Raw genomic sequence first — 22765 nt, forward strand, 5'->3', positions numbered from 1 at the left:
CTATAGATCAGGGTCTGGTGACCCCTTATGGGGCTGCAAGGAGGTTTGAAGGGGCCAATCAAACATCTTGCTTTGCCAGAAAGTCGATTTAAAAAAATTAAAAAAAAACTAATTTAGTCAAAGGGAGGTTTCAAGAGGGAACCTTCTTCAGTAAAATAATCTCCATTTTGAAACAAGGCTGCCTGGTCCTGATGAAATCTAAACTGTATATCAATGAGCAGGGTGAGTAAATCCTACTTTAGCACTGTTTATCTATTCATAAGAGCAAAAGTGGGCCATTTGGCACATCAAACCTGCTCTGCCATTCAGCGTGATCATGGCTGATCCTCTATCTCAATGGCATACTCCCGCACTCTCCCCATACCCCTTGATGCCTTTAATGTCTAGAAATGTATCTATTTCTTTCTTCGAGAATTCCATAGATCCACCAGCCTCTGAGTGAAGAGATTTCTCCTAATCTCGGTCCTAAACGGCCTACCCTGTATCCCTGAGACCATGACCCCTTGTTCTAAATGCCCTCCCGCAGCCAGAGGAAACAATATCCCAGCATGAGTCTGTTCAGCCCTGTCAGAATTTGTTTATTAAGTTTATTTATTATGATACATTTTAGAAGTTGACACAAGCTACAAAATAATGCCTTGCATAAAAAAGAAGTAGGGGAAAACAATGGAACAGGGAATCAGTATGCCCCCTACCCCACATCCCACAGGTCCCTTAAAAGGGGGAACCTCTGAGCCTTGGTGACAACAGGATACCAGCCTTCATGCCGGGCTTGGCTTAGCCCATCATCGTCCAAAGAGAAAACTTATGTCCTCAAGATCTCAACACAACCCCAAAATCCACAACCTGCCAAGTCTGTGGGCAATACACCATTCCCACTCACACAGGGAGGGAAAGGATAATTCCTCTTCCTTAGCCAGGAGCCGATCCCAATCCGGGAGAAGAAGCACTGTCAAGATACCCATCAAGAGTGTCTGGGAGAGAGCCCCCCCCATCACCACCCAAGAACCCGCACCCACACCACCAGGCCAGAACAGGACCAGCACAATGTTTGTCTAGATGAAAGAAGGAAAAAAGAAACCCCCAGGAAGGGGGACACCCACTGACTCACTGTAACCGCTGCCGTATAAAGGATACCCAAGTCCACTCTTATCCCTAATCTTCAACCACGGATACCAATCCCACTTCAGCCTACTCTAAATTTAAATCTTAAAAAAAAGAAATATCTGAAACCGATCAGCTGTAATTGGGAGGTCTATCCTCCATCTTAGCGTGACGAACTAACCCTAACAACTCCAAATGCTCAGTTCACTTCAGAGCTGAGCGTGGCATCTGTACTGTGTCTTGCATTCAGCCGCACACAGTTGTGTGAAGCTAATGACCAATGCCATCTTCAGACATGCCTGTATTTTCATCTGCCTCTCTGCCTTCCACATCCTCATCCACTCTCTGCAGAGGTAATAACCTAGTGCCCATTTACGTGTGTGTATCTGCACTGGTACCAAAAGCCAGCATGATGCAGGTGCAGGAGCAATGTCCTCCTGGGTGTCTGATAGAGACACAGCCATTTCACTGTGGAAATGGTGAGTCGCTGTATCAGGGATTTCCGCCATGGTCTTTTCAATTAATTTTGTGTCGTCCCAGTTGGGAGCGTACACGATAACGAGTACTACCGGTTCCCCATCTAGGGCCCTGCTGACCGTGATATAACGTTAACGTCCCCCTTAGTCCGTTACCGTCTTTGTCGCCTTGAACATCGTCCTCTTATTTCTCCGAATAGCTACCCCCCCGGCACTCGTCCCATAACGGGAATGGTAGGTCTGTCTCACCCAGTCCTTTGTTACCTGCAGTCAGTCCTGCTCTCAGGTGAATCTCTTGGAGGAAGTCCATGACGGCTCTCACGTTTCTTAGGTGGGTGAAGACTCTGGATCTTTTCACTGGGCTGTTTAGTCCCCTGACATTACAGATGACTATCCTGATTGGGAGGGGTTTTTCCCCCTGCTCCTGTGAGATTAACCGTACTTACCTGGTAGATGCGCCCCTGCACTCCGGGTTTCCCTTTGTTAGGGGGCCGTCCAAGATGGCTGCAGTCACTGCTTTTCCCATGCGGTCAAGTCCCTGCGCTCCGGGGTTTCCCTTTGTCCTAGGGGCACCCAGCATGGCCACCCACTGTGTGTCCACCATGTGGATATGCCCCTGCACTCCAGGGTCTCCCTTTGTCCAGGGGTCATCCAAAATGGCCACCAACAGTGCGTCCGCCACGTGGGTAAGCTCCTGTACCCCAGGATCCCCCTTCGCCCAGAGACCATACTCACTGGTTGTTTGCAGTGCTTCTTTGCTCTGTCGGTATCGCTCTGTCCCAGTCTTTTTCTCTTACCCTATGACCCCCTCTTCCTGTGTTCCCCCCCCCCTATCCCCTTTCCCCCTTTGCTTCCCGTCCCTGGGAGTTACTGTTCCTTTTTCCTCCCGCCTGCTTTCTATGGTTCCTGCCCATTCTTTCCCCGTTTTACCCTACACTTGTCCCGTTTGTTACTCTGCTTTCCCCCTGCTGCTGCCCTCGTTTGCGCGAATGGGGCCACGTGCTCCTGGGTGCAGCTGTCTCTCGGGTGGCGGCTTGCTGTTCGTCGATCGGGATGTGTTTGGTGGGTGGGGGGGATGGGGTGGGGGGGAGAGAGGTCCTTCTCTCCCTCCTCTTCCCCTCTTTGTTGGTTTGCTGCACGTTGTTGTTCTTTGCCTGGGGCCCTTTACTGCTTCCCCTGTTGTTGCTGCTCCAACCCGCACTCTGCAACTAACTTATCTGCTAAAAAAGTGATCTTTGGCCTGATATGTGACCCAGAGCTTGGCTGAGTACGACATATCAAAGCGCGGCTTTCACCCTGTTGAATTCCGCCCTGCTCTTGGCCAGGTCAGCCCCAATCTACTGGTAAATTCGGAGCCTATGTCCTTCGCAAATGCAATTCTTGGACTGCCTGGCCCAGAGCAGGATTCTTACCCGGTCCTGGTACCGGTGCAGTTTGTCTATTATGGCCATTGGTTGTTCCCCAGCTTTGGATTTTGGTTGCAGTGACCGATGAGCCCTGCCTATTTCTGGTGGGTTAGGGAAAGTCTCCCTTCCCACCAGGTTGCCCATGGGGTCTCCACCTTCGGTTGCCTTTGGTAGCCCCACGATCTGCAGGTTCTGCCTCCTTGACCAATTCTCTTGGTCCGCGGCCTTTCCCCCTCAGGTTGCCCTGCATAGTGATCAGCCTCGCCACCTTCTTTTCCAGTGCCACAATCCAATCACTCTGGTCGGTTGAGGCTTTGTCAAGGTCCTTGATGGTGGCTTCTTGGGCCTCCAGTTACTTTTCAGCCCTGCTCAGAGCGATCTGTATTTGGACCAGGGTTTTGGCTACTGCGTCTTTCACTGTATGTCTGTTTTAATTTCCTGCCGGTGCTCATTCAGCGCCTCCTGAGAGTGATGCCATCCAGTTCTCTCCCGGTGAGGGAGAGTTTTGTGCTTGGCTGGTCTGCCCTTTTCGCTCTGGCGAAACCTGCAAGCCACCTCGTGCGCTGGTCTGCTCGTCCGATTGCCTCTGTTCCAGACCCCTTTCACTCCTGGTCTCTGTGCGGCCCCTGGATTGGCATTTCTCGCTCTTTCTTCCCCCGACCTCTTAACGTTTGGGCAAACAAATCGTTGGATTTTTGTGCAAGATTTTGCTGAAAGGTGATTGTTTTACGGATCCGAGGGATGAAAGCCACCTGACGTGCGACTGCTCAGCCCAACGTCATCACCAGAAGTCCCTTCTAGTCCGGTAATATAAACTGATGCAACCATTCCCAGAAGTCTCCCTGGTGCTGCTCCACCAGAGGACAATTGAGACCAGAAGAATTAAGCTTCCATGTGTGTGAATGTCACCCATTTTCAGAACCTACATCCAGTTAACTTTATGGGATTGGTATTCTGTTTTGGATCCTAGTTTTGCTGACTGTGTCTCAATTTGTAGGTATTGCATTATTTTGTTCTTTGTTCTTACAAAATAGTATGACAAAGGTTCAATTGTTGCCTGTTGAGTTTAATAATGCAGTAGGAGCAAATTTACCCATATGAAACATTCATTAATTGATTATAAAGAATTTCAAAAATAATTCACTCATTCTTAACATGTCTGGTGTTAATTTAGTGTGAATGTTTGTACATTTAGAAGGTTGTGAATGTTGGGTGGTTTAGGTGTACACTTGTTTTTGCGTGCAGAAAAATGTGTGGCAGCAGTGCTTAATTTTCATAAATACACATGATTCACTTCTTGTTGTAAACCATTGTGCTTAAAATCTGAATATTCCACAGATCATTTTCTGATCTCATGTAGTGGTGACTTTTGTAATCCAAATTCAACATGGTATATTCAATTGTGATTGTTGGGAAGAATTAAGTAGTCGGACTTGGCATTTTATAAAGTTGAATAACTTACTGTAATGTTATGGTCAAACTCTAAATATTTTAAAATATTCAAGAACAAGCTGACCGTTTCCGTTTCGTAGAATAACATGTTCTTAGAATTAAGAGGAAGCAGATATCTGATACTGGTGAATGTTGAGTGAGTGAGGAAAGACTTTTTTTGAGGATATTGTTGACAGCAGTGTGATTATCACTTCTCTAGAATTTGGGGCTCCACTTTGTTACAGTGAAAGCTTAAGTTTTGATTTGTACTTACCAGCTTTGTGAATTTGAAATGAAAATCGCTTATTGTCACAAGTAGGCTTCAATGAAGTTACTGTGACAAGCCCCTTTGGAATCAAAGATTCGAAACATTCATACGCAGCTTGTCAAACAAATCAGCTGGATGGTTTGTTTCCCATTTGTTTTTGTGTGCAGAAAAATGATTTTTGTGTGCAGAAAAATGATGTATAGAGGGTGTTTAATTTATCTTGGATGTCCATGGTTAGTTAAAACATTGTCTAAAAAGAAAAAGATCTAGGCTATTCAGTAGTCAGGTATTTTTTTTAAATTTTTGCATTTTGGACTGTGTTTGAGTAAATAGATTATTGGCAGCAAGTCAGTTTCAAAGTAAACAATGGTAGCTCCAAAGCTTGCGGAAAAGAGGATTTGGAATCTTTTCAGATCAATGTCTGAATATGGACAGTGAATTGTTTGGGATGGACAGTATGCTGACGATGTAAGCCTTTGCTGTGTGGTATCAGTAGGCAGCTGCAATTTGTAAAGAATTTGGCATCGTGTCGATGTTGATGTGTTTAGCAGTTTGTTTTGGGAGTTGAAAATAAGCCTGGTTAAGTTTTGTCATTTTTAATGGAGTGACAGTACTGAAATAGCTTTGTTGTGTACTGTGCTATTTATTAAATGGTTTACAACATGTTTACAGTGTGATAGAATAGCATGTAACAAAACAGTTCTGTAAACATTTTGGCACTATTTCTATTACACTTGATAGTCTGCACTCAGAACTGGGCATAGTTTTGTATGAATATTATTTCGAAACATGTCATGGAGAGGTTTTTAAAATGTATTCATTGGCTGTAACTTTGAACACATCAGCAGAAAATTAGCTACTGTATATTTCAAACTAACTGCTTAATGCATCATCACATTGGTCAAAAAGCAGTTTCAAATAAAATGTATTTGAATTTACAATATCATTGTCAAGTATTGGATTCAATGCTCCATTTTCTTTTGGTCACAAAATATGGTACTAAATATACTCTTCAATACATTGCTAATCTTGTTACAGGAATAGTTACTTTTGTTCTTATAACTAGCTCTTGGAATTTGTAGAATCTGTAGTAGTTCTGCTGTGAGACATTCTCCTATTATTCTTGCAGTTTTTCTTTGAAGTCCAAGCAGATTATTATCTAAAGGGATGGAACAGCAAACCAGAAAATATGAACACGTAGTAGTTGACAGGAAATGTGGTACTCTGTTACAATACTAAAAGGAAGCTTTAATTGTTGCATTCCAATACTAAAAATCCCACATTGAGATAGATCACTTAAGATATTAGTTATGGTACATTTTCATATGAATGGATTGGAAAGAACTGATCAACCTTTAAATAGATTGTGGATATTCTAGATATAATTTGTTTATATTGCAGCACGATGACAGTGGTTAGCACTGCTGCTGCGTCACAGTGCCAGGGACCAGGCTTCAATTCCAACCTTGGGTGACTGTCCGTGTGGAGTTTGCATGTTTTACCCGTGTCTGCGTGGGTAAAACGCCACGGGTGCTCCAGTTTCCTTCCAAAGTCCAAAGATGTGCAGGTTAGGTGGTTTGGCCCTGCTACATTGCCCTTATGTCCAAAGATGTGCAGGTTAGGTGTGGTTACAGGGATAGGGTGGGGGAGTGGGCCTTGGTAGGGTGCTCTTTCAGAGGGTCGGTGCAGAATCACTGGCCCGAATTACGTCCTTCTGCACTGTAGGATTCTGTCCATTGGTTCTGTGAGTTTTATTTGAAGAAATAGGTTGCTTCTGGTTATTGACATGTTCGAATAGATAATGTACATAATTAGATAGTTTGAACAGGCACATTTTGCTTAATCAAAAGATAATCCAACAGCAACAGTATCTTTCAGCTACATTGTAGCTTTAGCATAGAAAAGCATCTCCAGACATTCATAAGTACATGGGGAAAACAAACAGAGTTTATGAAGAGTAACCAAATTGTGGTTTAAAGCTCAATTTTAAAGAAGATCTTAGAGAGGCAGAGGCGTTTGGGGTGCAAATTCCAGTTGGTGAACCGGGCAACTGAAGAGGCCGTAAGTGGTGGGGTAAAGAAAAGTATGATTCATGTGAGAATGTAGTCTCTTGATGGGCTAGTCTCTTGATGGGCAAACACCCTAATGCAAGATATATATATGCAATTATTTTGCTTTTAAAGAAGGTTTTATAATATTGAGGAGAAGAAAATGGGTCCAAACAGCTCAATGATTTTTCATGTAAATATAATAGTCATCTATTTATCAAAGATGAGAAAAAGCTTATTTAATAATTTTCGAAAATAAGAATCATCATCTATGATTCCCCATCATCTGCCAAAAGAAGATTTGGCAAAAACTTGGTATCTTCACAATAATGGCCTGCATGAGCCATGTCTTGGTTGGTCACAATCGTCTGAATCAGAAGGTTAGGAGTTCACGTTGCACTCGTGAACTCGTAATGAGAAACGTAAGGGGCAGCACGGTAGCACTGTGGTTAGCACAGTTGCTTCACAGCTCCAGGGTCCCAGGTTTGATTCCCGGCTTGGGTCACTGTCTGTGCGGAGTCTGCATGTTCTCCCAGTGTCTGCGTGGGTTTCTTCCGGGTGGTCCGGTTTCCTCCCACAATCCAAAGATGTGCAGGTTAGGATTGGCCATGCTACATTGCTCTTGATGTCCAAAAAGATTAGATGAGGTTACTAGGTTACGGGGAGAGGGTGGAGGTGTGGGCTTAAGTAGGGTGCTCTTTCCAACGGCCGGTGCAGACTCGATGGGCCGAATGACCTCCTTCTGCACTGTAAATTCTATGATTCCAAGACTTGAGCACAAAAATCATGACTGCAGTACTGAGGAATGTTGCACTGTTGGAGGTGCCTTTTTTAAGATGAGATGTTAAACTGTGGTCCTGCTTTCCTTCTTGGCTGGGCATAAAAGAACCCATGGCACTATTAAAAGAAGATCAGGGATGTTAACACCCAGTGTCCTGGCAAGTAGTTATTCCTCAATCAATAACAGTAAAGTAGAGTATGTGGTCATACTATATTGTGGAAGCTGGCTGTCTGAAAATTAGTTGCTACATTACAACTTAATAAGTTCCTCATTGGCTTTAAATATTTGGGGATAATGTCCTATAGTCCTGAAAGGCACAATACAAATCAAATTCTGTCCATCTGTCTTTCAGTTGGTTTGTGCACATGGTACAAGTTTACCAGTGCGGCAAAGCATGGCAGCTGCAATTGTAGTATAACGATATTGTGTTTTTTTTAAAGTTCCAATATTTTAACATAATTTGTTCCAAATATAGCTTTAATTTAATTCCTGTTAGATTACTAGAGGCTGCATTATAAGGTGTATGTATTACAGAACCTTAATCTGCACTTTTTTCTATTGATCAGTCAGAAATTATTCCTTTTAAGATGTTGTGCCAATTTTTACAGTACGGCTTTACACTTAACTATTAGATGCAAATACAATTGTTGTACTCCCAACAAGGTTGGGGAGGCAATGGCGTAGTGGTTTTGTTTCTGGACGAGTAACCCAGAGACCCAAGATAATGCTCTGGGGTTGCAAGTTTGAATCCCACCATGGCGAATGGTGTAAGTTGAACTCAGCAAAATATTTGGAATTAAAAATCGGATGACCATGAAACCATCATCAGCTGTAATTTAGAAAAACCCATCTGGGCCACTAATATCTTAATAAAAGGAAATCCCTGTTGTCCTCACCTGGTCTTGCCTACATGTGACTCCAGACCCACAGCAATGTGGTTGACCTTTTTTGGAAATGGTTTTATTGCATTTTTAACATTTTATACAAAATTACGAAACATATAAACAATAAGTAACACTTGTAGCCATCTGGGATGGCCACTTCCACAATACAAAATGGATGATTGCAAAGACTGTAGGGAACTATGGACAATGCTAAGAAAGCAGGCAGGCACAGAGCCCGTATGCATATTGGAACGGCAGCTCCCAGACGAGACTGAAACTGTAGGTCTATTAGCATATTGATGGCCCATCTCCAGAAACAAAGGAAAGACACTCCAACAACCGATCTAGCTCCAGACCCCGCAGTGCCAGTTCCCCAAACCAAAAGCGTAAACAAAGCAAGGCCAACGGCCACCTAGGACACGCCCAGCCATCAGGGCACCCACCTCTTTATTGGTCAAGATCAATACGAGTGATCAAGATACGGCCCAATTGTTTGGGGCCAAGTTCAAGGCCCACCCAAAAGCACGCGAAGCCCCTCCGGGTATAAGAAGAAGGCCCCGAGATAGAATCGCTCTCTTGGAATCGGCTCTCAAAGCGGAGAAACCCTTCCACCAGCTACACCAGAAGCAAGTAAGTCCAAGGTCAACGCTCGCTACCAGACGGACGACCTTAGCTGTTCTCCTGTACCACTTCGACCCCAATAGCCTCCGAGCGGAACAACGGCCATTGTTCCTCTGACTGAGTGGGCACCCAAAGCTAAGTATAGGCGTTAGCGTTAGAGATAGTTTAGTTTGTAATACTTTGTGCTTGAGTAGATATTACTATGTGTGTAAATAAATAGTATTGACTTTGAACTAACTAACTGGTGTATCGGCTCTTTGATCAGTATTCGGGTTTGAACCTTGTGGTGGTATCGAAAGATAACTGGCTACTCTAAAGCAAACATAATTAGGACGAAGGAAGGCGACCATATTGACCGCCATACTTAGAACCAAATAAAGAGAGCAACACCCTCAACCAAACACAAACCCCAAACAAATCCCCAAAGCAACCTTCCAACCCATGAAACACACCAAATAACACTACTTACTCACCCCTCTTTCCCACCCCCTGCCCATTTCTCTCCCCCCACTCTAACAGTGACCGATTCTCTGAAATAAAATATAAACGGCTGTCATCTCCGGTAGAACCTGTCAATCGACCCCCCCACTTGAGTATTTGACCTTGTCGACATGCAACAACTCCATAAAATCCACTAACCATGCCGGAGAACTCCGGTGTTGCCAACTTCCAGCCGAACAGGATCTGTCTCAGTGCCACCAACAAGGTGACGCCAAGGACATCCATCCCTGCACTTGTCTGCAGCTCCGGCACATCTGAAACCCCAAAATAGTCATAAAGGGCAGGGTTCTGGCTCAATATTTAGGATTGCCGACATGGTGCAATGTGATTGGCTCTTAATTGCCCTCCGGGATAGGCAGTGTAGGGTCCAGCCATCGAAGCCCACATGAACGAATAACACTACAGACATATTTCCTGACATGAGATAGATTTTCTTTGTATTCTTCAATCAGATCCACTCTACACCCATGAAAAATCATAATACTGCGCTCGACATATTCACTACAATGTCCTGCTGTTCAGTTGAGATTTTAAGTATGGATTAAAGTATATCAGGCTCTCAAGGAGGGGTTCTCGTCCCTTCACCCCCTTTCCTAGTCACAGATTACAAGTTACTAGATAGTGAGAGGTCTTGTTTGTCATGATATGCAGACATGCAGATAATGATATACGGACAGGCAGCTAATGAACACAGAACAGGACACTCGGGGGTGGTATCTCACTATAAAAGGCACGAGGCACTCACACTCCACCTCTTTCCACTGATGAACATCTACAGAGTGAGTCAGGGTGTATTTACAGTATCACACCTCCAGCACGTGGCTAAGAGCTAGTCTGGTTCAGTCAGACAGAGTAACCACACTTAGGTTAGCAGAGAGTCGAACTCATAGAGAACTGTGCTAACTGTGCTACTGGTTCAATAAATCAGATTTAACTAGCTTCAAGGTCTGGAGTATCTTTTGGTTAAAGCTGCATCCAGTTGCAGCCTGTGTTATCCCAGAGTACATGACACAAGATGCTGCCAGGAGACTGCTTAATCTAGGTGGTTTACCTCAGTCCGTTCCGTGACGACCAGCGAATGTATCCCGGCACCATGGAGAAGATTCAGGCTCTTCACCAGCTCAGGACCTCCGGCAATCTCAGTGCCAACTGGCAGACATTCAAGCAAAAGTTTCTGCTGTACATCGAAGCTTCAGACCTCGTGGGTGCGTCTGGTGCAAGGAAGATGGTGCTTCTCTCAACATTGGGTGATCAATCCATCGAACTCTTCAACTCTTTTCACTTCACCAAAGGCCAGGACAAGACAACGTTTCAGACCATCCTGGACAAGTTTGACAGTCACTGTGAAGTGGACACCAATGAAATCTTCGAGCGATACATATTCAAACAGCGTCTACAAGGTAAAGATGAATCTTTCAACTCCTTCTTAACTAACCTCCGCCTGCTTGCGCTGTCCTGCAACTTTGGTGATGTTGCTGACTCCATGATCAAAGACCAAATCGTTTTTGGAGTTAACTCTGATCCTCAGAGAGCAGCTACTGAAAATCAAGCATATGACACTGCCAGTCGCGATTGAAACATGCACAGTGCATGAGCATGCCAAAAATCGCTATGCCCAGTACAAATCAGCTGAAAAGAAGAAACGTGCCTCCCACAAGGCAGAGAGTGTGCAGGCCATCTCCCGGATGCAGCGCCTCAGCATTGATGAAAGCAGCCATTTTGCGCCCTTTTCCCGGGGCCCCACGCATGCGCAATGCGAACGGGATAACGAAGCGGCCGACACCTGCACTGCGCATGTGTGACGACGCGCGGAGCGCCAGGACGCCGACGTCATGACGTGCTCGAACTGCGCCCTTAAAGAAACACAGCCCTGCAAGTGGCAGGAGATGTTTAAACTGTGGGAAGCCTGGACACTATGCAGCCTTGTGCAGGTCTGCGCCACCAGTCAGGGGCCAGCGCTCCCAATTCCGACGACGGTGCGTTCAGAGTGTGCAACAACGATTACAGGATTCTGATCCTGGCAGCACAACGGATTCAGAGGAAGAATGCCTGGACTCCGCCTACTGTGTGGGCATCATTACCAAATGTGAATATGCCACATCCAACTCATCACAAATTCAATCCATCCTCGCTGTGGATTCTGCGGATGAATGGTGTGCGGTGATGCAGGTCAACCACTGCTCCATCCAGTTTAAGCTGGACACAGGTGCTTCTGCTAACCTCCTCTCACAGGCAGATTTCAAACGCATCAAGAAGCCCACCAAGGTCCTTCCAGCAGCCTGCAGGCTACCGGACTACATCGGAAATCCATCACGTACTGGGATCTTGCCATCTACTCGTCTCCAACCGGAGCACCCATGCACGGTTACGTTTTGAAATTGTCAAGCCAGACAGGGCATCCCTACTTGGTGCGCATGCCTGCAAGCAGCTGAACCCGTGCAGCGGGTTTACACAACGACATCCTCCAATGTAGATCTTCAGGCCAGCATTGACGACATCCTCGCTCAGTATCTGGATGTGTTCGACGGGATGGGCACGCTGCCATATCAATACAAGATTCTGCTACAACCTGATGCCAAGCCAGTAGTCCACGCACCATGCCGGGTCCCAGCTCCGCCGAGGGAGCACCTGAAGGCACAGCTCAAGGATCTTCAGCACCAGGCCATCATTTCCAAGGTAACCAAACCAACTGACTGGGTCAGCTCGATAGTATGTGTTAGAAAGCCTTTGGGAGACCTGCGCATCTGCATTGATCCCAAGGATCTCAATAAGAATATAATGCGTGAACACTACCCCATCCCGAAACGGGAGGAACTCACCAATGAGATGGCAGACGCACGTTTTTTCACCAAGTTAGATGCGTCACATGGATTTCGGCAAATCCAGCTGGATGAGTCCAGCAGAAGGCTCCGCACCTTCAACACACCGTTTGGCAGATACTGCTATAATCGCATGCCGTTTGCCATTGTCTCGGCATCAGAGATCTTCCATCGCATCATGGAGCAGAATGATGGAGGGCATTGAAGGGGTTAGTGTGTATGTGGACGACATCATCATATGATCCACAACCCCTGAAGAGCATGTTTTCCGTCTCCAGCAGGTATTCCGCCATGTCCATGCCAATGGCCTGAAGCTGAACAGGTCCAAATGTTGCTTTAGCATGTCGACACAAGTTCCTAGGTGACCTGATCTCTCAGCAGGGCGTGCGCCTGGACACAGACGAGGTCAAGGCCATCGAAGCCATGAAGGTCCCTGTAGACAAGAAGGCGGTGTTGTGCTTCCTGGGCATGGTCAATTTTCTGGGCAAGTTCATCCCAAACCTGGCCTCACACACCACGGCCCTACAAAACCTGGTGAAAAAGTCCACTGCCTTTGAGTGGAAGGCAGCACATCAGTATCCATCCAGTATCCAGTTTTTGACCCAGGCAGGGAGACAAAGATCTCGGCAGATGCGAGCCAGGATGGCATTGGTGCAGTGCTGCTTCAACGCGATGACACTTCATCCTGGGCACCGGTAGCCTATGCATCGAGGGCCATGACGCCCACCGAAACAAGGTATGCGCAAATAGAGAAGGAATGCCTGGGTCTTCTCACTGGCATTCTCAAGTTTCACAACTATGTCTACGGCCTGCCGACATTCACTGTCGAGACGGATCATAGGCCTCTACGTTATCCACAAGGACCTGAACGACATGACGCATCGGTTGCAGTGCATCGTCCTCAAACGCAGAAGGTACGACTTTGACTTAGTATCCATGCTTGGCAAGGAGCTCATCATTGCTGATGCATTGTCCCGCTCCATCACATTGCGTAGTGGAAATCATCCGGCAGATTGAATCACAGGTGCAGCTGTGTGCTAGCATCCTCCCGGCATCTGATGAGAAGGTGGTTCGTATCCGCGAGGAAACAGCCAAAGACCCCCTCCTGCAGCGTGTCATGCACCGCCTCGCCAATGGCTGGCAGAAAGGGCAGTGCCCTCAATTTTACAATGTTAAGGACGATCTGACGGTGATTGATGGTACCCTCCTCAAGCTGGACCGGGTTGTCATTCCATTCAGTCTCCAGAACTTGGTGCTCCGCCAAATCCATGAGGGACACCTGGGCATTGAGAAGTGCAGACGCAGAGCCAGGCAGGCTGTCTACTGGCCCAGTATTAGCCAGGACATCTCGAACGTGGTCCTCAACTGTGCGACCTGTCAATGCATCCAGCCAGCACAGAGCAAGGAGATGCTCCAGCAGCATGAAATTGAGACCTCCCCGTGATCCAAGGTTGGCATCGACCTCTTTCGTGTGAATGGTTGTGACTACGTGTTGATTATTGACTATTTCTCCAATTACCCTGAAGTCGTGAAGCTCTCAGACCTCCCATCTTGGACAGTCATCAAGGCCTGTAAGGAGACGTTCTCCAGGCATGGTATCCCACTCACTGTTATGAGTGACTGTGGCCTGTGCTTCAACAGCCACGAGTGGTCTATGTTTGCCAAGTCATACCATTTCAAACATGTCACTTCCAGCCCACACTATCCGCAGTCCAATGGGAAGGTTGAAAAAGGGGTGCACATTGTGAAACAGCTCATCTGTAAGGCCGCGGATTCTGCGTCTGACATTCACCTTGCTCTGCTTGCGTACAGGGTGACCCCACTGTCCACTGGCATGCCGCCGGCTCAACTCCTGATGAACAGGGACCTGCAGACACTTCTAGCCATACACTTGCCCAACCTGGATCACCTCCCGGTGCTGCAGAAGGTGCAGCAGCTCCAAAGCAGCAAAAACAGGGCTATGATGCTCATGCCACTGATTTGCCCGTGTTATCCCCGGCAGACACTGTCAAGATCAAGATACCGGATGGTGGCTGGTCTGCTCCAGCTGTCGTTGTTCGACAGGCTGCGCCCCGCTTGTATGTTGTACGTATGGCTGATGGTTCTGTTGTGCGACGAAACAGATGGGCACTGCGCAAAGTTGCCTGCCCGCAACCGCATTCTTCTCCGTTTCCATCCGTTGTTTTGCCACCTCCTGATACCTTGAACTACGAGGCCCAGTCAGGCTTTTATCCCGCCTGTCAAGGCGCCGTCGTCCCCACCACCACCTCTCCGGCGGCCGACAAGGATCAGACGCAAGCCCCAGAGACTGGACTTATGAACATTTGTTTTGTTTGCTATGTTCTGTTTTCTCAATTAGACAGCTGTCTTCACATGTAAATACATTCACATATGCCACCGCTTGTAAATATGTTAATATATGCCACCACATGTAAGTACGTTCCCATGTGCCAACAAAACATAAAAAAAGGGAAGATGTCATGATATGCAGACATGCAGATAATCATATACAGACCGACACAGACAGGCAGCAAATGAACACAGAGAACAGGACATGACCAATGAGCAGGCAGGACACTCGGGGGTGGTATCTCACTATAAAAGGCACAAGGCATTCACACTCCACCTCTTTCCACTGATGAACATGTACAGAGTGAGTCAGGGTGTATGTACAGTATAACACCTCCAGCACATGGCTAAGAGCTAGTCTGGTTCAGTCAGACAGAGTAACCACACTTAGGTCAGCAGAGAGTCGAACTTATAGAGAACTGTGCTACTGGTTCAATAAATCAGATTGAACTAACTTCAACGTCTGGAGTATCTTTTGGTTAAAGCTGCATCGGCCTATGTTATCCCAGAGTACATAACACAAGATTGTTTTCTCTGGATATTTCATTCTTCTGAAGTTCTTGTAAAAGAAAGTTGCAGCCTTAAATTTGGTGATTTGGGGGTAATTTTACATTTTTTTAAAAAATGTTAGTTCTGTTGCGGTATTGCATAAATTAATCTTCCATTTGAAACACTTTTAATGTATATTAGCTTAAGCAGTACTGGTAGATCATATCCTGCTTTGTCATGTGAACTTGCTGCAAAATTACTGCCATGCTACTTGGGCCAAATGAGGTAGCTGAGTTTGTTTAGAGGCACCCTTTAATCATGCTTTATTTTGGCATACAGTCCAGACATCTTGTTTACACTATGTTCTGCAGTGTTGCAGCTTCTAACTGAATTGGGAAAAGGGAGTTTATGCTCCTGCTTATTTTTTGTGTGCACCAAAATGATCTCAACATATGCTGGCTAATGCCTGCATTACTCAGTGCTTCCCTTCTGGCCCAGTTCTAACAAATCAAATTTGCAATTTGAGTTTATCCCATTTGTATTTTTTTATAACTAATACTTTTTGAAAGTACAATGGATTGCAATAACACCAATATACACGTGCTTGCAATGCCAAATTAACCTCCCATTGTACTAAATACAGTAGGATGTAATAACTGTGGTAGGCTGGGTATAAATCTGTTTCTTAACGCATTGTATTCCCCACACTAATTGTGAAGCTCTAACTATTGAGGTCCATTATATAACCTAATTAAACATGATCACAGGTTCTGGTTGTGGCAAAGTTCTGAGGTGATTGAGTGAGGTTATTTAATATCCATGCTTGTGACATTCTCCAGTGCACTAGGCCAAAAACAAAGCTACAGAACTGTGGCAAGCCGGTAGGTGGCTGATAGTGACAAAAAATTAAATTTCTTTTGTTTCGGTGATCGGTTGTTGGTCCAGTTGCTCGCTTTTTTAATCACCAAGTACTTCTGCCACAAAGACTTTACAAGTTGAAGGTTGCAAGAAAAGCTGTATGCAGTGAAATGTCCCATTAAGATGCACCACTCCACAAGATTTGGGCCAGTATGTTGAATAGTGAACTAAATAGTGAGATATGTTGCCCTCAAGTGGGGTACTGTAGGTGTTACATGGCGCTCAAAACTTGTTTGTGATTCATGAAGGAATTGTTAGTTGTTGATTCATTAGTATTTTAAGTAATCCATAAAATTTGTGTGCTTATTGGAGTGCAATATATAAGGCAGTGCCAGATGTATAATTGTTTTTGACAGTTTGGGGAGTTCTTCCAGGGGATTAGTAACCTTCTGTTGTTCAGGGCATGTGATGACTGACCCTATGGTATGGACCTCTTGGGAGATGATGTAGATTTATTTGGTACTGGTTTCCATAGAGTTTGTGTGTAACTACATTGCTTTAAAAGTGTGATCTTACAAGTTATTTTCTATTAATAACGTCGCCCAGCTTTGTTGTTGCCAAAACACATTTCTGGTGGAATTCTGGGATAGTCTTTCTCAGCTTTGCCACACGTTAACACATACAAATTGCACTTATTAGTTGCCAGACATTGACCAACAAGGATTAGTAAAAAAGCAATCACGGGGATTCTAATATGTATAGTTCCTTTTCCAGGGACAGTCATGTTGCTTTGAATTGTATACCATGTTGTTTGTGACATGATCAACTTTTTGCAGAATAGCATTTATTTTTCAGTCCCATAACTCAAGACAATTCAGAAATGTATTTTAGCATAATTCTATAATGAATTGAGTCTGAGAATCAGAATTTGTCATAGTTTAGTTCTGACCCTCCTAAGTGAGCATTTGTATCTTATGGTGCTTTTTAACTTCTTTTAAATGCAGCTTCATCATGACCACAGAAGTTAGCTCAAGTGCTGCGACAGGAAATCCCCATCAGCAACCGTCGACTTCTGAGCAGCAAGAAGCCACCAACTTTGACAAAGCAGAAACCCAGCCAAACGAGAATCAGCAGCCAAAAGAAGTGGTGGACAAACAAACCCCAACAGCACCAGTCAACGGTGGTCCAGCCCACAAAGAGGAGGCAGACAAGGAACAATCTTCAAGCAGCAAAGGATTGGCACGCTTCTTGCCTGGCTGGTTGAAGAGACCCAAGTCCCAGATTTCAGAGGAAGAGAGTGGAAAAGAGATTGGTGTAGCTTTGGCAGAGGACAACACCATACCACTACAACAACAACTGAGTTCAGTAGAGCAGACAGAAGTAAAAGAACAGGGGGCTCCTATTGCAGATCAGGAGTTGGATGATAATATTGAAGAAGAAGCCACTTTAGATTTACATTCACTGAGCAGTGCTGAAACACAGGTAATGAGTGTTTCTACTGTTGAATCCATTCATTGACCGTTAGTGATCAGTTGGTGGAAAATTGTTGTATTTCTTTTAAGGTTGCTGACTTGCAATTGGCATCTTTTGTCACCAAAGCAGTTCTGTGTCCCAAAAAGTATTAACCACTCTGCAATGGCAACATATATATAGTTGGGAAGAAATGGTCATTATTCAGATAGGTGTTCCTGAGTCCAGAACAGTTCTTGTCTTTGGATTTTATAATTTTTTAGCTGAAACATTGTAATGTTGAAATGAGTGCTAATGATACTGGAATTAATTTATTGGAAAGTATTTAACGAAAAGACAAAAATAAGTACTAAAAATTCTGCTGCATTGTTTTTTGTAAAATATTTTTATTCAAGGCATTTTCAATTATTTACAAACAAAACACAAGACCAATAACCATCGCTGCCAAACTAAACTCCAAATACAAAACCCCCTTTTTCCCCCAGCCCCTTTTCTAACTATAAAACATGACCCCCCCCCCCCCCCAAAGAAGTTGATGAACAACCTCCACCTCGAGAAGAGCCCCTCCTCTGAACCCTGATAGTAAATGTTATCTTCTCCAGGTACAGCAAATCCACCAGATCACTCAGCAACCCCTGCTGCTTTAAGCAGCTCCGGGTCTCTTTCCCCCCCCCCCCCCCCCCCCCCCCCCCCAACAATATACACCTCCGGACTATCAGGGAGGCAAAGGCAAACACCTCAACCTTTCTCCCTGCCTGTATTCCGAGATCCTCCAAAACCCCAATATTGCCACCCACAGGCTCAGAGTCACCTTCACCCCTATAATCTTCGACATGATTCCTGCAAAAGCCTCCCAGAACTCCTCAAACCTCGGGCATGCCCAGGACATGTGGATATGGTTTGCCGGACACCTGCATACTGCCCGCACCTGTCTTCCATCCCCGAGAAGAACCGACTCATCTTTGATACTGTGATGTGTGCTCTATGCACCACTTCAAACTGAATAAGGCAAAAACTTGCACATGGGAAGGACGGATTTACCCTTTGCAAGGCGTCACTCCATAGTCCAGCTTCTGAGGCCCCTCTTCCCATTTCTGATTTATTTTCCTTCACTGTATCTTATAACGCTAGGAGGGGAAGATTTGGAAACGGCCAGCTTCTTTCTGACAAAGTGCCTGACTGGCATTTCCTGTCAGAAGTTGAAACTCTGCCTCCAGCTGTCCTAGCTCCGCAAACTCTACCGCGACCCCCACACAAACATATCCCTGAAGAACTCTATCCCCGCCCACTCCCACATTCTGAACATGGAATCCAGCCCTACCTGCATCTTAAAATGCTGCTGGCAGGGATTCGACACTCTGGAACATTGAGACCACCACGTGGAGTACCTGGCTGGCGAGAACAGGAGAGGTGTCAATAGCAATGCCCTTAAACTTGTCCCTCTGCACAAGGCCTCCTCAATCCGCCCTCACACCGACCACTGACCCTTCCCCCACCGCCCACATCCTGACCTTTTCAACGTTCGCCGCCCAGTAGTTAATCGACAAATCTAGCAGCGCCAACCCCTCTCTCCGCTGTCCCTTGCCAAAAAGCACCCTCCTAATTTGGGGAACCGTACCCGTCCATATGAACTTTGAGATCATTTTATTTATCCTACCAAGAAGAGACTTGGGCAGCAAATTCGGGTGTTTTGAAAAACAAACAGAAATTTTGTCATTTTTACTCTCTGGATCCTTCCAGCAAACGAGAGCTGCAGGGCATCCCACCTAAAGTCATTCACCCCCTTGACCAAGTTCGCCAAATTCAGCTTGTGCAACTGGGCCCAACTATGCACCACCCGTATCCCCAGGTATTGGAAACTCGACCCATCCAGCCTAAACGGCAACTTTTCCAAGCCCGTCCCCCTACACCCGAGCGTTTACCGGAAACACCTTGCACTTTCCCACATTGAGCTTGTACCCCAGGAACGACCAAACTCTGCCAATATCCCCATAATCCTATCAACGCTGCCCACCGGATTTCTAACATCCAACAGCAGGTTGTCTGCGTATAGGGAGACCTGGCGCTCCATTCTCCCCAGAGTTCAATCGCCAGAGCGAAAAGGAGACAGCGGACCTCCCCTGCCTTGTTCCCTGATGTAGACCAAAATACGATGAGCTAATATTATTAGTGTGAACACTCACCATCGGGGCCCTATAGGACAACCTAACCCAATCTACAAACCCCTCCCCATACCCAAATCATCCCAGAACCTCAAACAGGTACGCCCACTGAATTCGGTCAAACTCTTTCTCCGCATCTATAGACACTATTACCTCCGTTTCCCGGCCCCCCCCCCGATGGCATTATGGGGCGGGATTCTCCCCTACCCGGCAGGGCGGGGGGTCCTGGTGGGATGGAGTGGCGTGAACCACTCCGGCGCCGGGGCGCCCAAAAGGTGCAGATTCCTCCGCACCTTTAGGGGCTAGGCCTGCCCCGGGGTGGTTGGCGCCCCGCCGGCTGGCGTGGCAGGCCTTTAGCGCCACGGCAGCAGGGGCCGAAGGGACTCCGACGGCCGGCGGGAGTCCGCGCATGCGCGGGAACGTCAGCAGCTGCTGACGTCATCCCCGCGCATGCGCAGGGGGAGGGGGGGTCACCTACGCATCAGCCATCGCGGAGACCTACACGGCCGACGCGTAATAAATAAGTGCCCCCACGGCACAGGCCCGCCTGCGGATTGGTGGGGCCCGATCGTGGGCCAGGCCACCTTGGGGGCACCCCCCGGGGTCAAATCACCCCGCAGCCCCCCCCCCCCCGGACCCCGGAGCCCGCTCGCGCTGCCAGGTCCCGCCGGTAAGGGACCTGATTCAATTCGGACCGGCATAGCAGCAGCGGAACTTCGGCCCATCGTGGGCTGGTGAATCGCTGGGGGGGTGCCCGCTGACCAGCGCGGCGCGATTCCTGCCCCGCCGAATCTCCGGTGCTGGAGAATTTGGCGGGAGGCGGTGACGGGATTCTCCGACCCGGCGGGGCGGGTCGGAGAATCCTGCCCAAGATCACATTCAACAACCTCGCCGCCCCTTCACGAACCTCGTTTGGTCCTCGCGACCCCCGGCACGCAGTCCCCTCTGCAGATTGCCAGCACCTTGGCCAACAGCTTTGTGTCATGTTCAGCAACAATATCGGGCGGTACGATTCACACTCCTCTGGGTTCTTGTCCTTCTTTAAAATAAGTAAAATGGAAGCTCCGCCTTGCCCACCGACTCATTGAACATCTCCACTCGTAGGGGTCCCAATTCCCTGCCAAGTTATTTTATAGAACTCTGCTGGGAACCCTTCCGGACCCGGGGCCATCCCAGCCTGCATCAGGCCCAGGCCCTTCATCACTTCCCCCAACCCCTGAACCTTCCCCTCCTCGACCACCAGGAAATCCAGGCCATCCATAAACCACTGTATGCCCTCCTCCCCCATCAGAGGCTCCGAAATATACAGTCCCGGATAAAAGGCCTCAAATACCCTGTTCACCTTCCCTTCCTCTGTAACCACCTTACCCCCCGAATCTTTCATCCATCCAATCTCCATCACTGCCACCTGCTACCGCCTGCAAGCATCCCGCTGATTGATTTTTCCCCATATGCGCACATTGTCACCTTGGCCCGCCACAGCAGCCCAACCGCCTTCCCCGTGGACATCAGCTCAAGCTCCATCTGGAGCTTCTTCCTCTCCTTCAAAAATCACCTCCTCAGGGGCTGCCGAGTACCTCCGATCCACCTCCAGAATGGCCTCCACCAATCTTTGTCTTTCCACCCGGTGCACCTTCTTCCTAGGCGCCCAGATAGAAATAAACTCTCCCCTGATCACCGCCTTCAGCGCCTCTCACAACGCAAGATGCAGAGAACTCGTCATTCTTATTAAGTTCAATATAGTTGCTTATAGCCCCCCCCCCCCCCCCAATATCTTTCGCAGACCCCTTATCGGCCAACGGCCCCACATCCCACCTCCACTGCGGCCGCTGGGACCTCCCTTTCCACATGCAGGTCCGCAGGGTATGGCGCATGATCCAACAGCTCAATCGCTGCAAATTCTGTCCCAATCACACCCGCAGCAACAATTGATCCTTAGCAAATACACCCGGTGCAAAAAGAATGAAGATTCCATCGCTGTCGGCTTGCCAAACTGCCCCGGAGCCACCCCTGCACCCGCCCCATAAACTCCAGCAACGCTCTCGCCATCGCCAGCGCCGACACCTTCAGAGTCTTTGGATATGGCTGATCTACTCCTGGTGCAAAAATCCCCCTTCCACTTTCTCCTTATCCAGGTAGTGATGCAGCCACACAATAATCGCCCTCGCGACTTCCCTGCTTTCGGCTTCCTCCTCTGAGACCTATGCGCCCGATCCACTTAAGGAGGTGAGTCAAAGACCCCCCCCCCCCCCTCCCTCCCCCACCAACACCTCGAACATCCTCGCCACATATTTTGTGGCCTGCGTTCCTTCGATTCCCTTCAGGCAACTCCACTACCCTTCGATTCTGCCTCGAGCGGTTTTCCAAATCATCCGCCTTCTCCCAGTTTCTTCTGGTCGTCCGCCAAAATGAGCATTTCTGCTTCCAACAAGGCCAGCTGATCTTCAGGGTCAGCAACCAACTCCTCCACCTTCCGGAGCATCCCATTATGCGCCTCCAGCTTCTGCTCCCCTCTCTCTCCAGGGCAGCCTGAATCAGCTCAGCAACCCTAGCCAAATTCTCCAATGCGGCCTTCCTCTGCTGCTGAAACTCCACCGTCAGAAACTCCACCAGTTGCCCCGTTGGCCATTGTGCGGGAAGCGCTGCCACAGATCTCTCCGCCATCTTTCCTTCTTCTGCGTCACACGAGTTCTCTTGGCCTGACTGTGGAGCTTTGCTCGTAGCACTCCTTGGTTGTTAGGGGTGAGGCATTCCCTGACAAAGGAGACTCACTAGTTCTTTCTTCTCACGTTTTTCACTTACAAACACCCTGCAAAATGGGCAAAAAGGACCAAAGAATCCAACCTCGGGCAAGAGCCACCTTGTGTGCGACCACTTACTCCATGGCCTCCACTGGAAGTCGTGTTGTTCTTTTTTAAAATAAATTTAGCCTACCCAATTATATATATATATATATATATATATATATATATATATATATATATATATATATATATTTTTTTTTTTTTTCCAATTAAGGGACAATTTAGCTCGGCCAATCCACCTAACCTGCACATCTTTGGGTTCTGGGGGTGAAACCCACGCAGACATGGGGATTG

General features: G+C 47.1%; 1 protein-coding gene across 11 annotated transcripts in view; it reads left to right on the forward strand.

The window, feature by feature from the left end:
- The window catches only part of LOC140412655 (protein 4.1-like), a 351517-nt gene that overhangs the window by 132414 nt on the left and 196338 nt on the right, over positions 1 to 22765 (forward strand). For 10 of the 11 annotated variants that reach the window (XM_072500846.1, XM_072500849.1, XM_072500848.1 and 7 more), the window contains one exon: positions 17040 to 17517. The exons of the other annotated variant lie outside the window; for it this stretch is intronic. In XM_072500846.1, the coding sequence (XP_072356947.1) occupies positions 17040 to 17517 (478 nt within the window). Of the gene's footprint in view, positions 1 to 17039; positions 17518 to 22765 lie in introns of those variants that run through there. 11 annotated transcript variants of the gene reach the window in all.

The sequence above is a fragment of the Scyliorhinus torazame genome, chromosome 1 (genome assembly GCF_047496885.1).
Source record: "Scyliorhinus torazame isolate Kashiwa2021f chromosome 1, sScyTor2.1, whole genome shotgun sequence".
Lineage (NCBI taxonomy): Eukaryota > Metazoa > Chordata > Chondrichthyes > Carcharhiniformes > Scyliorhinidae > Scyliorhinus > Scyliorhinus torazame.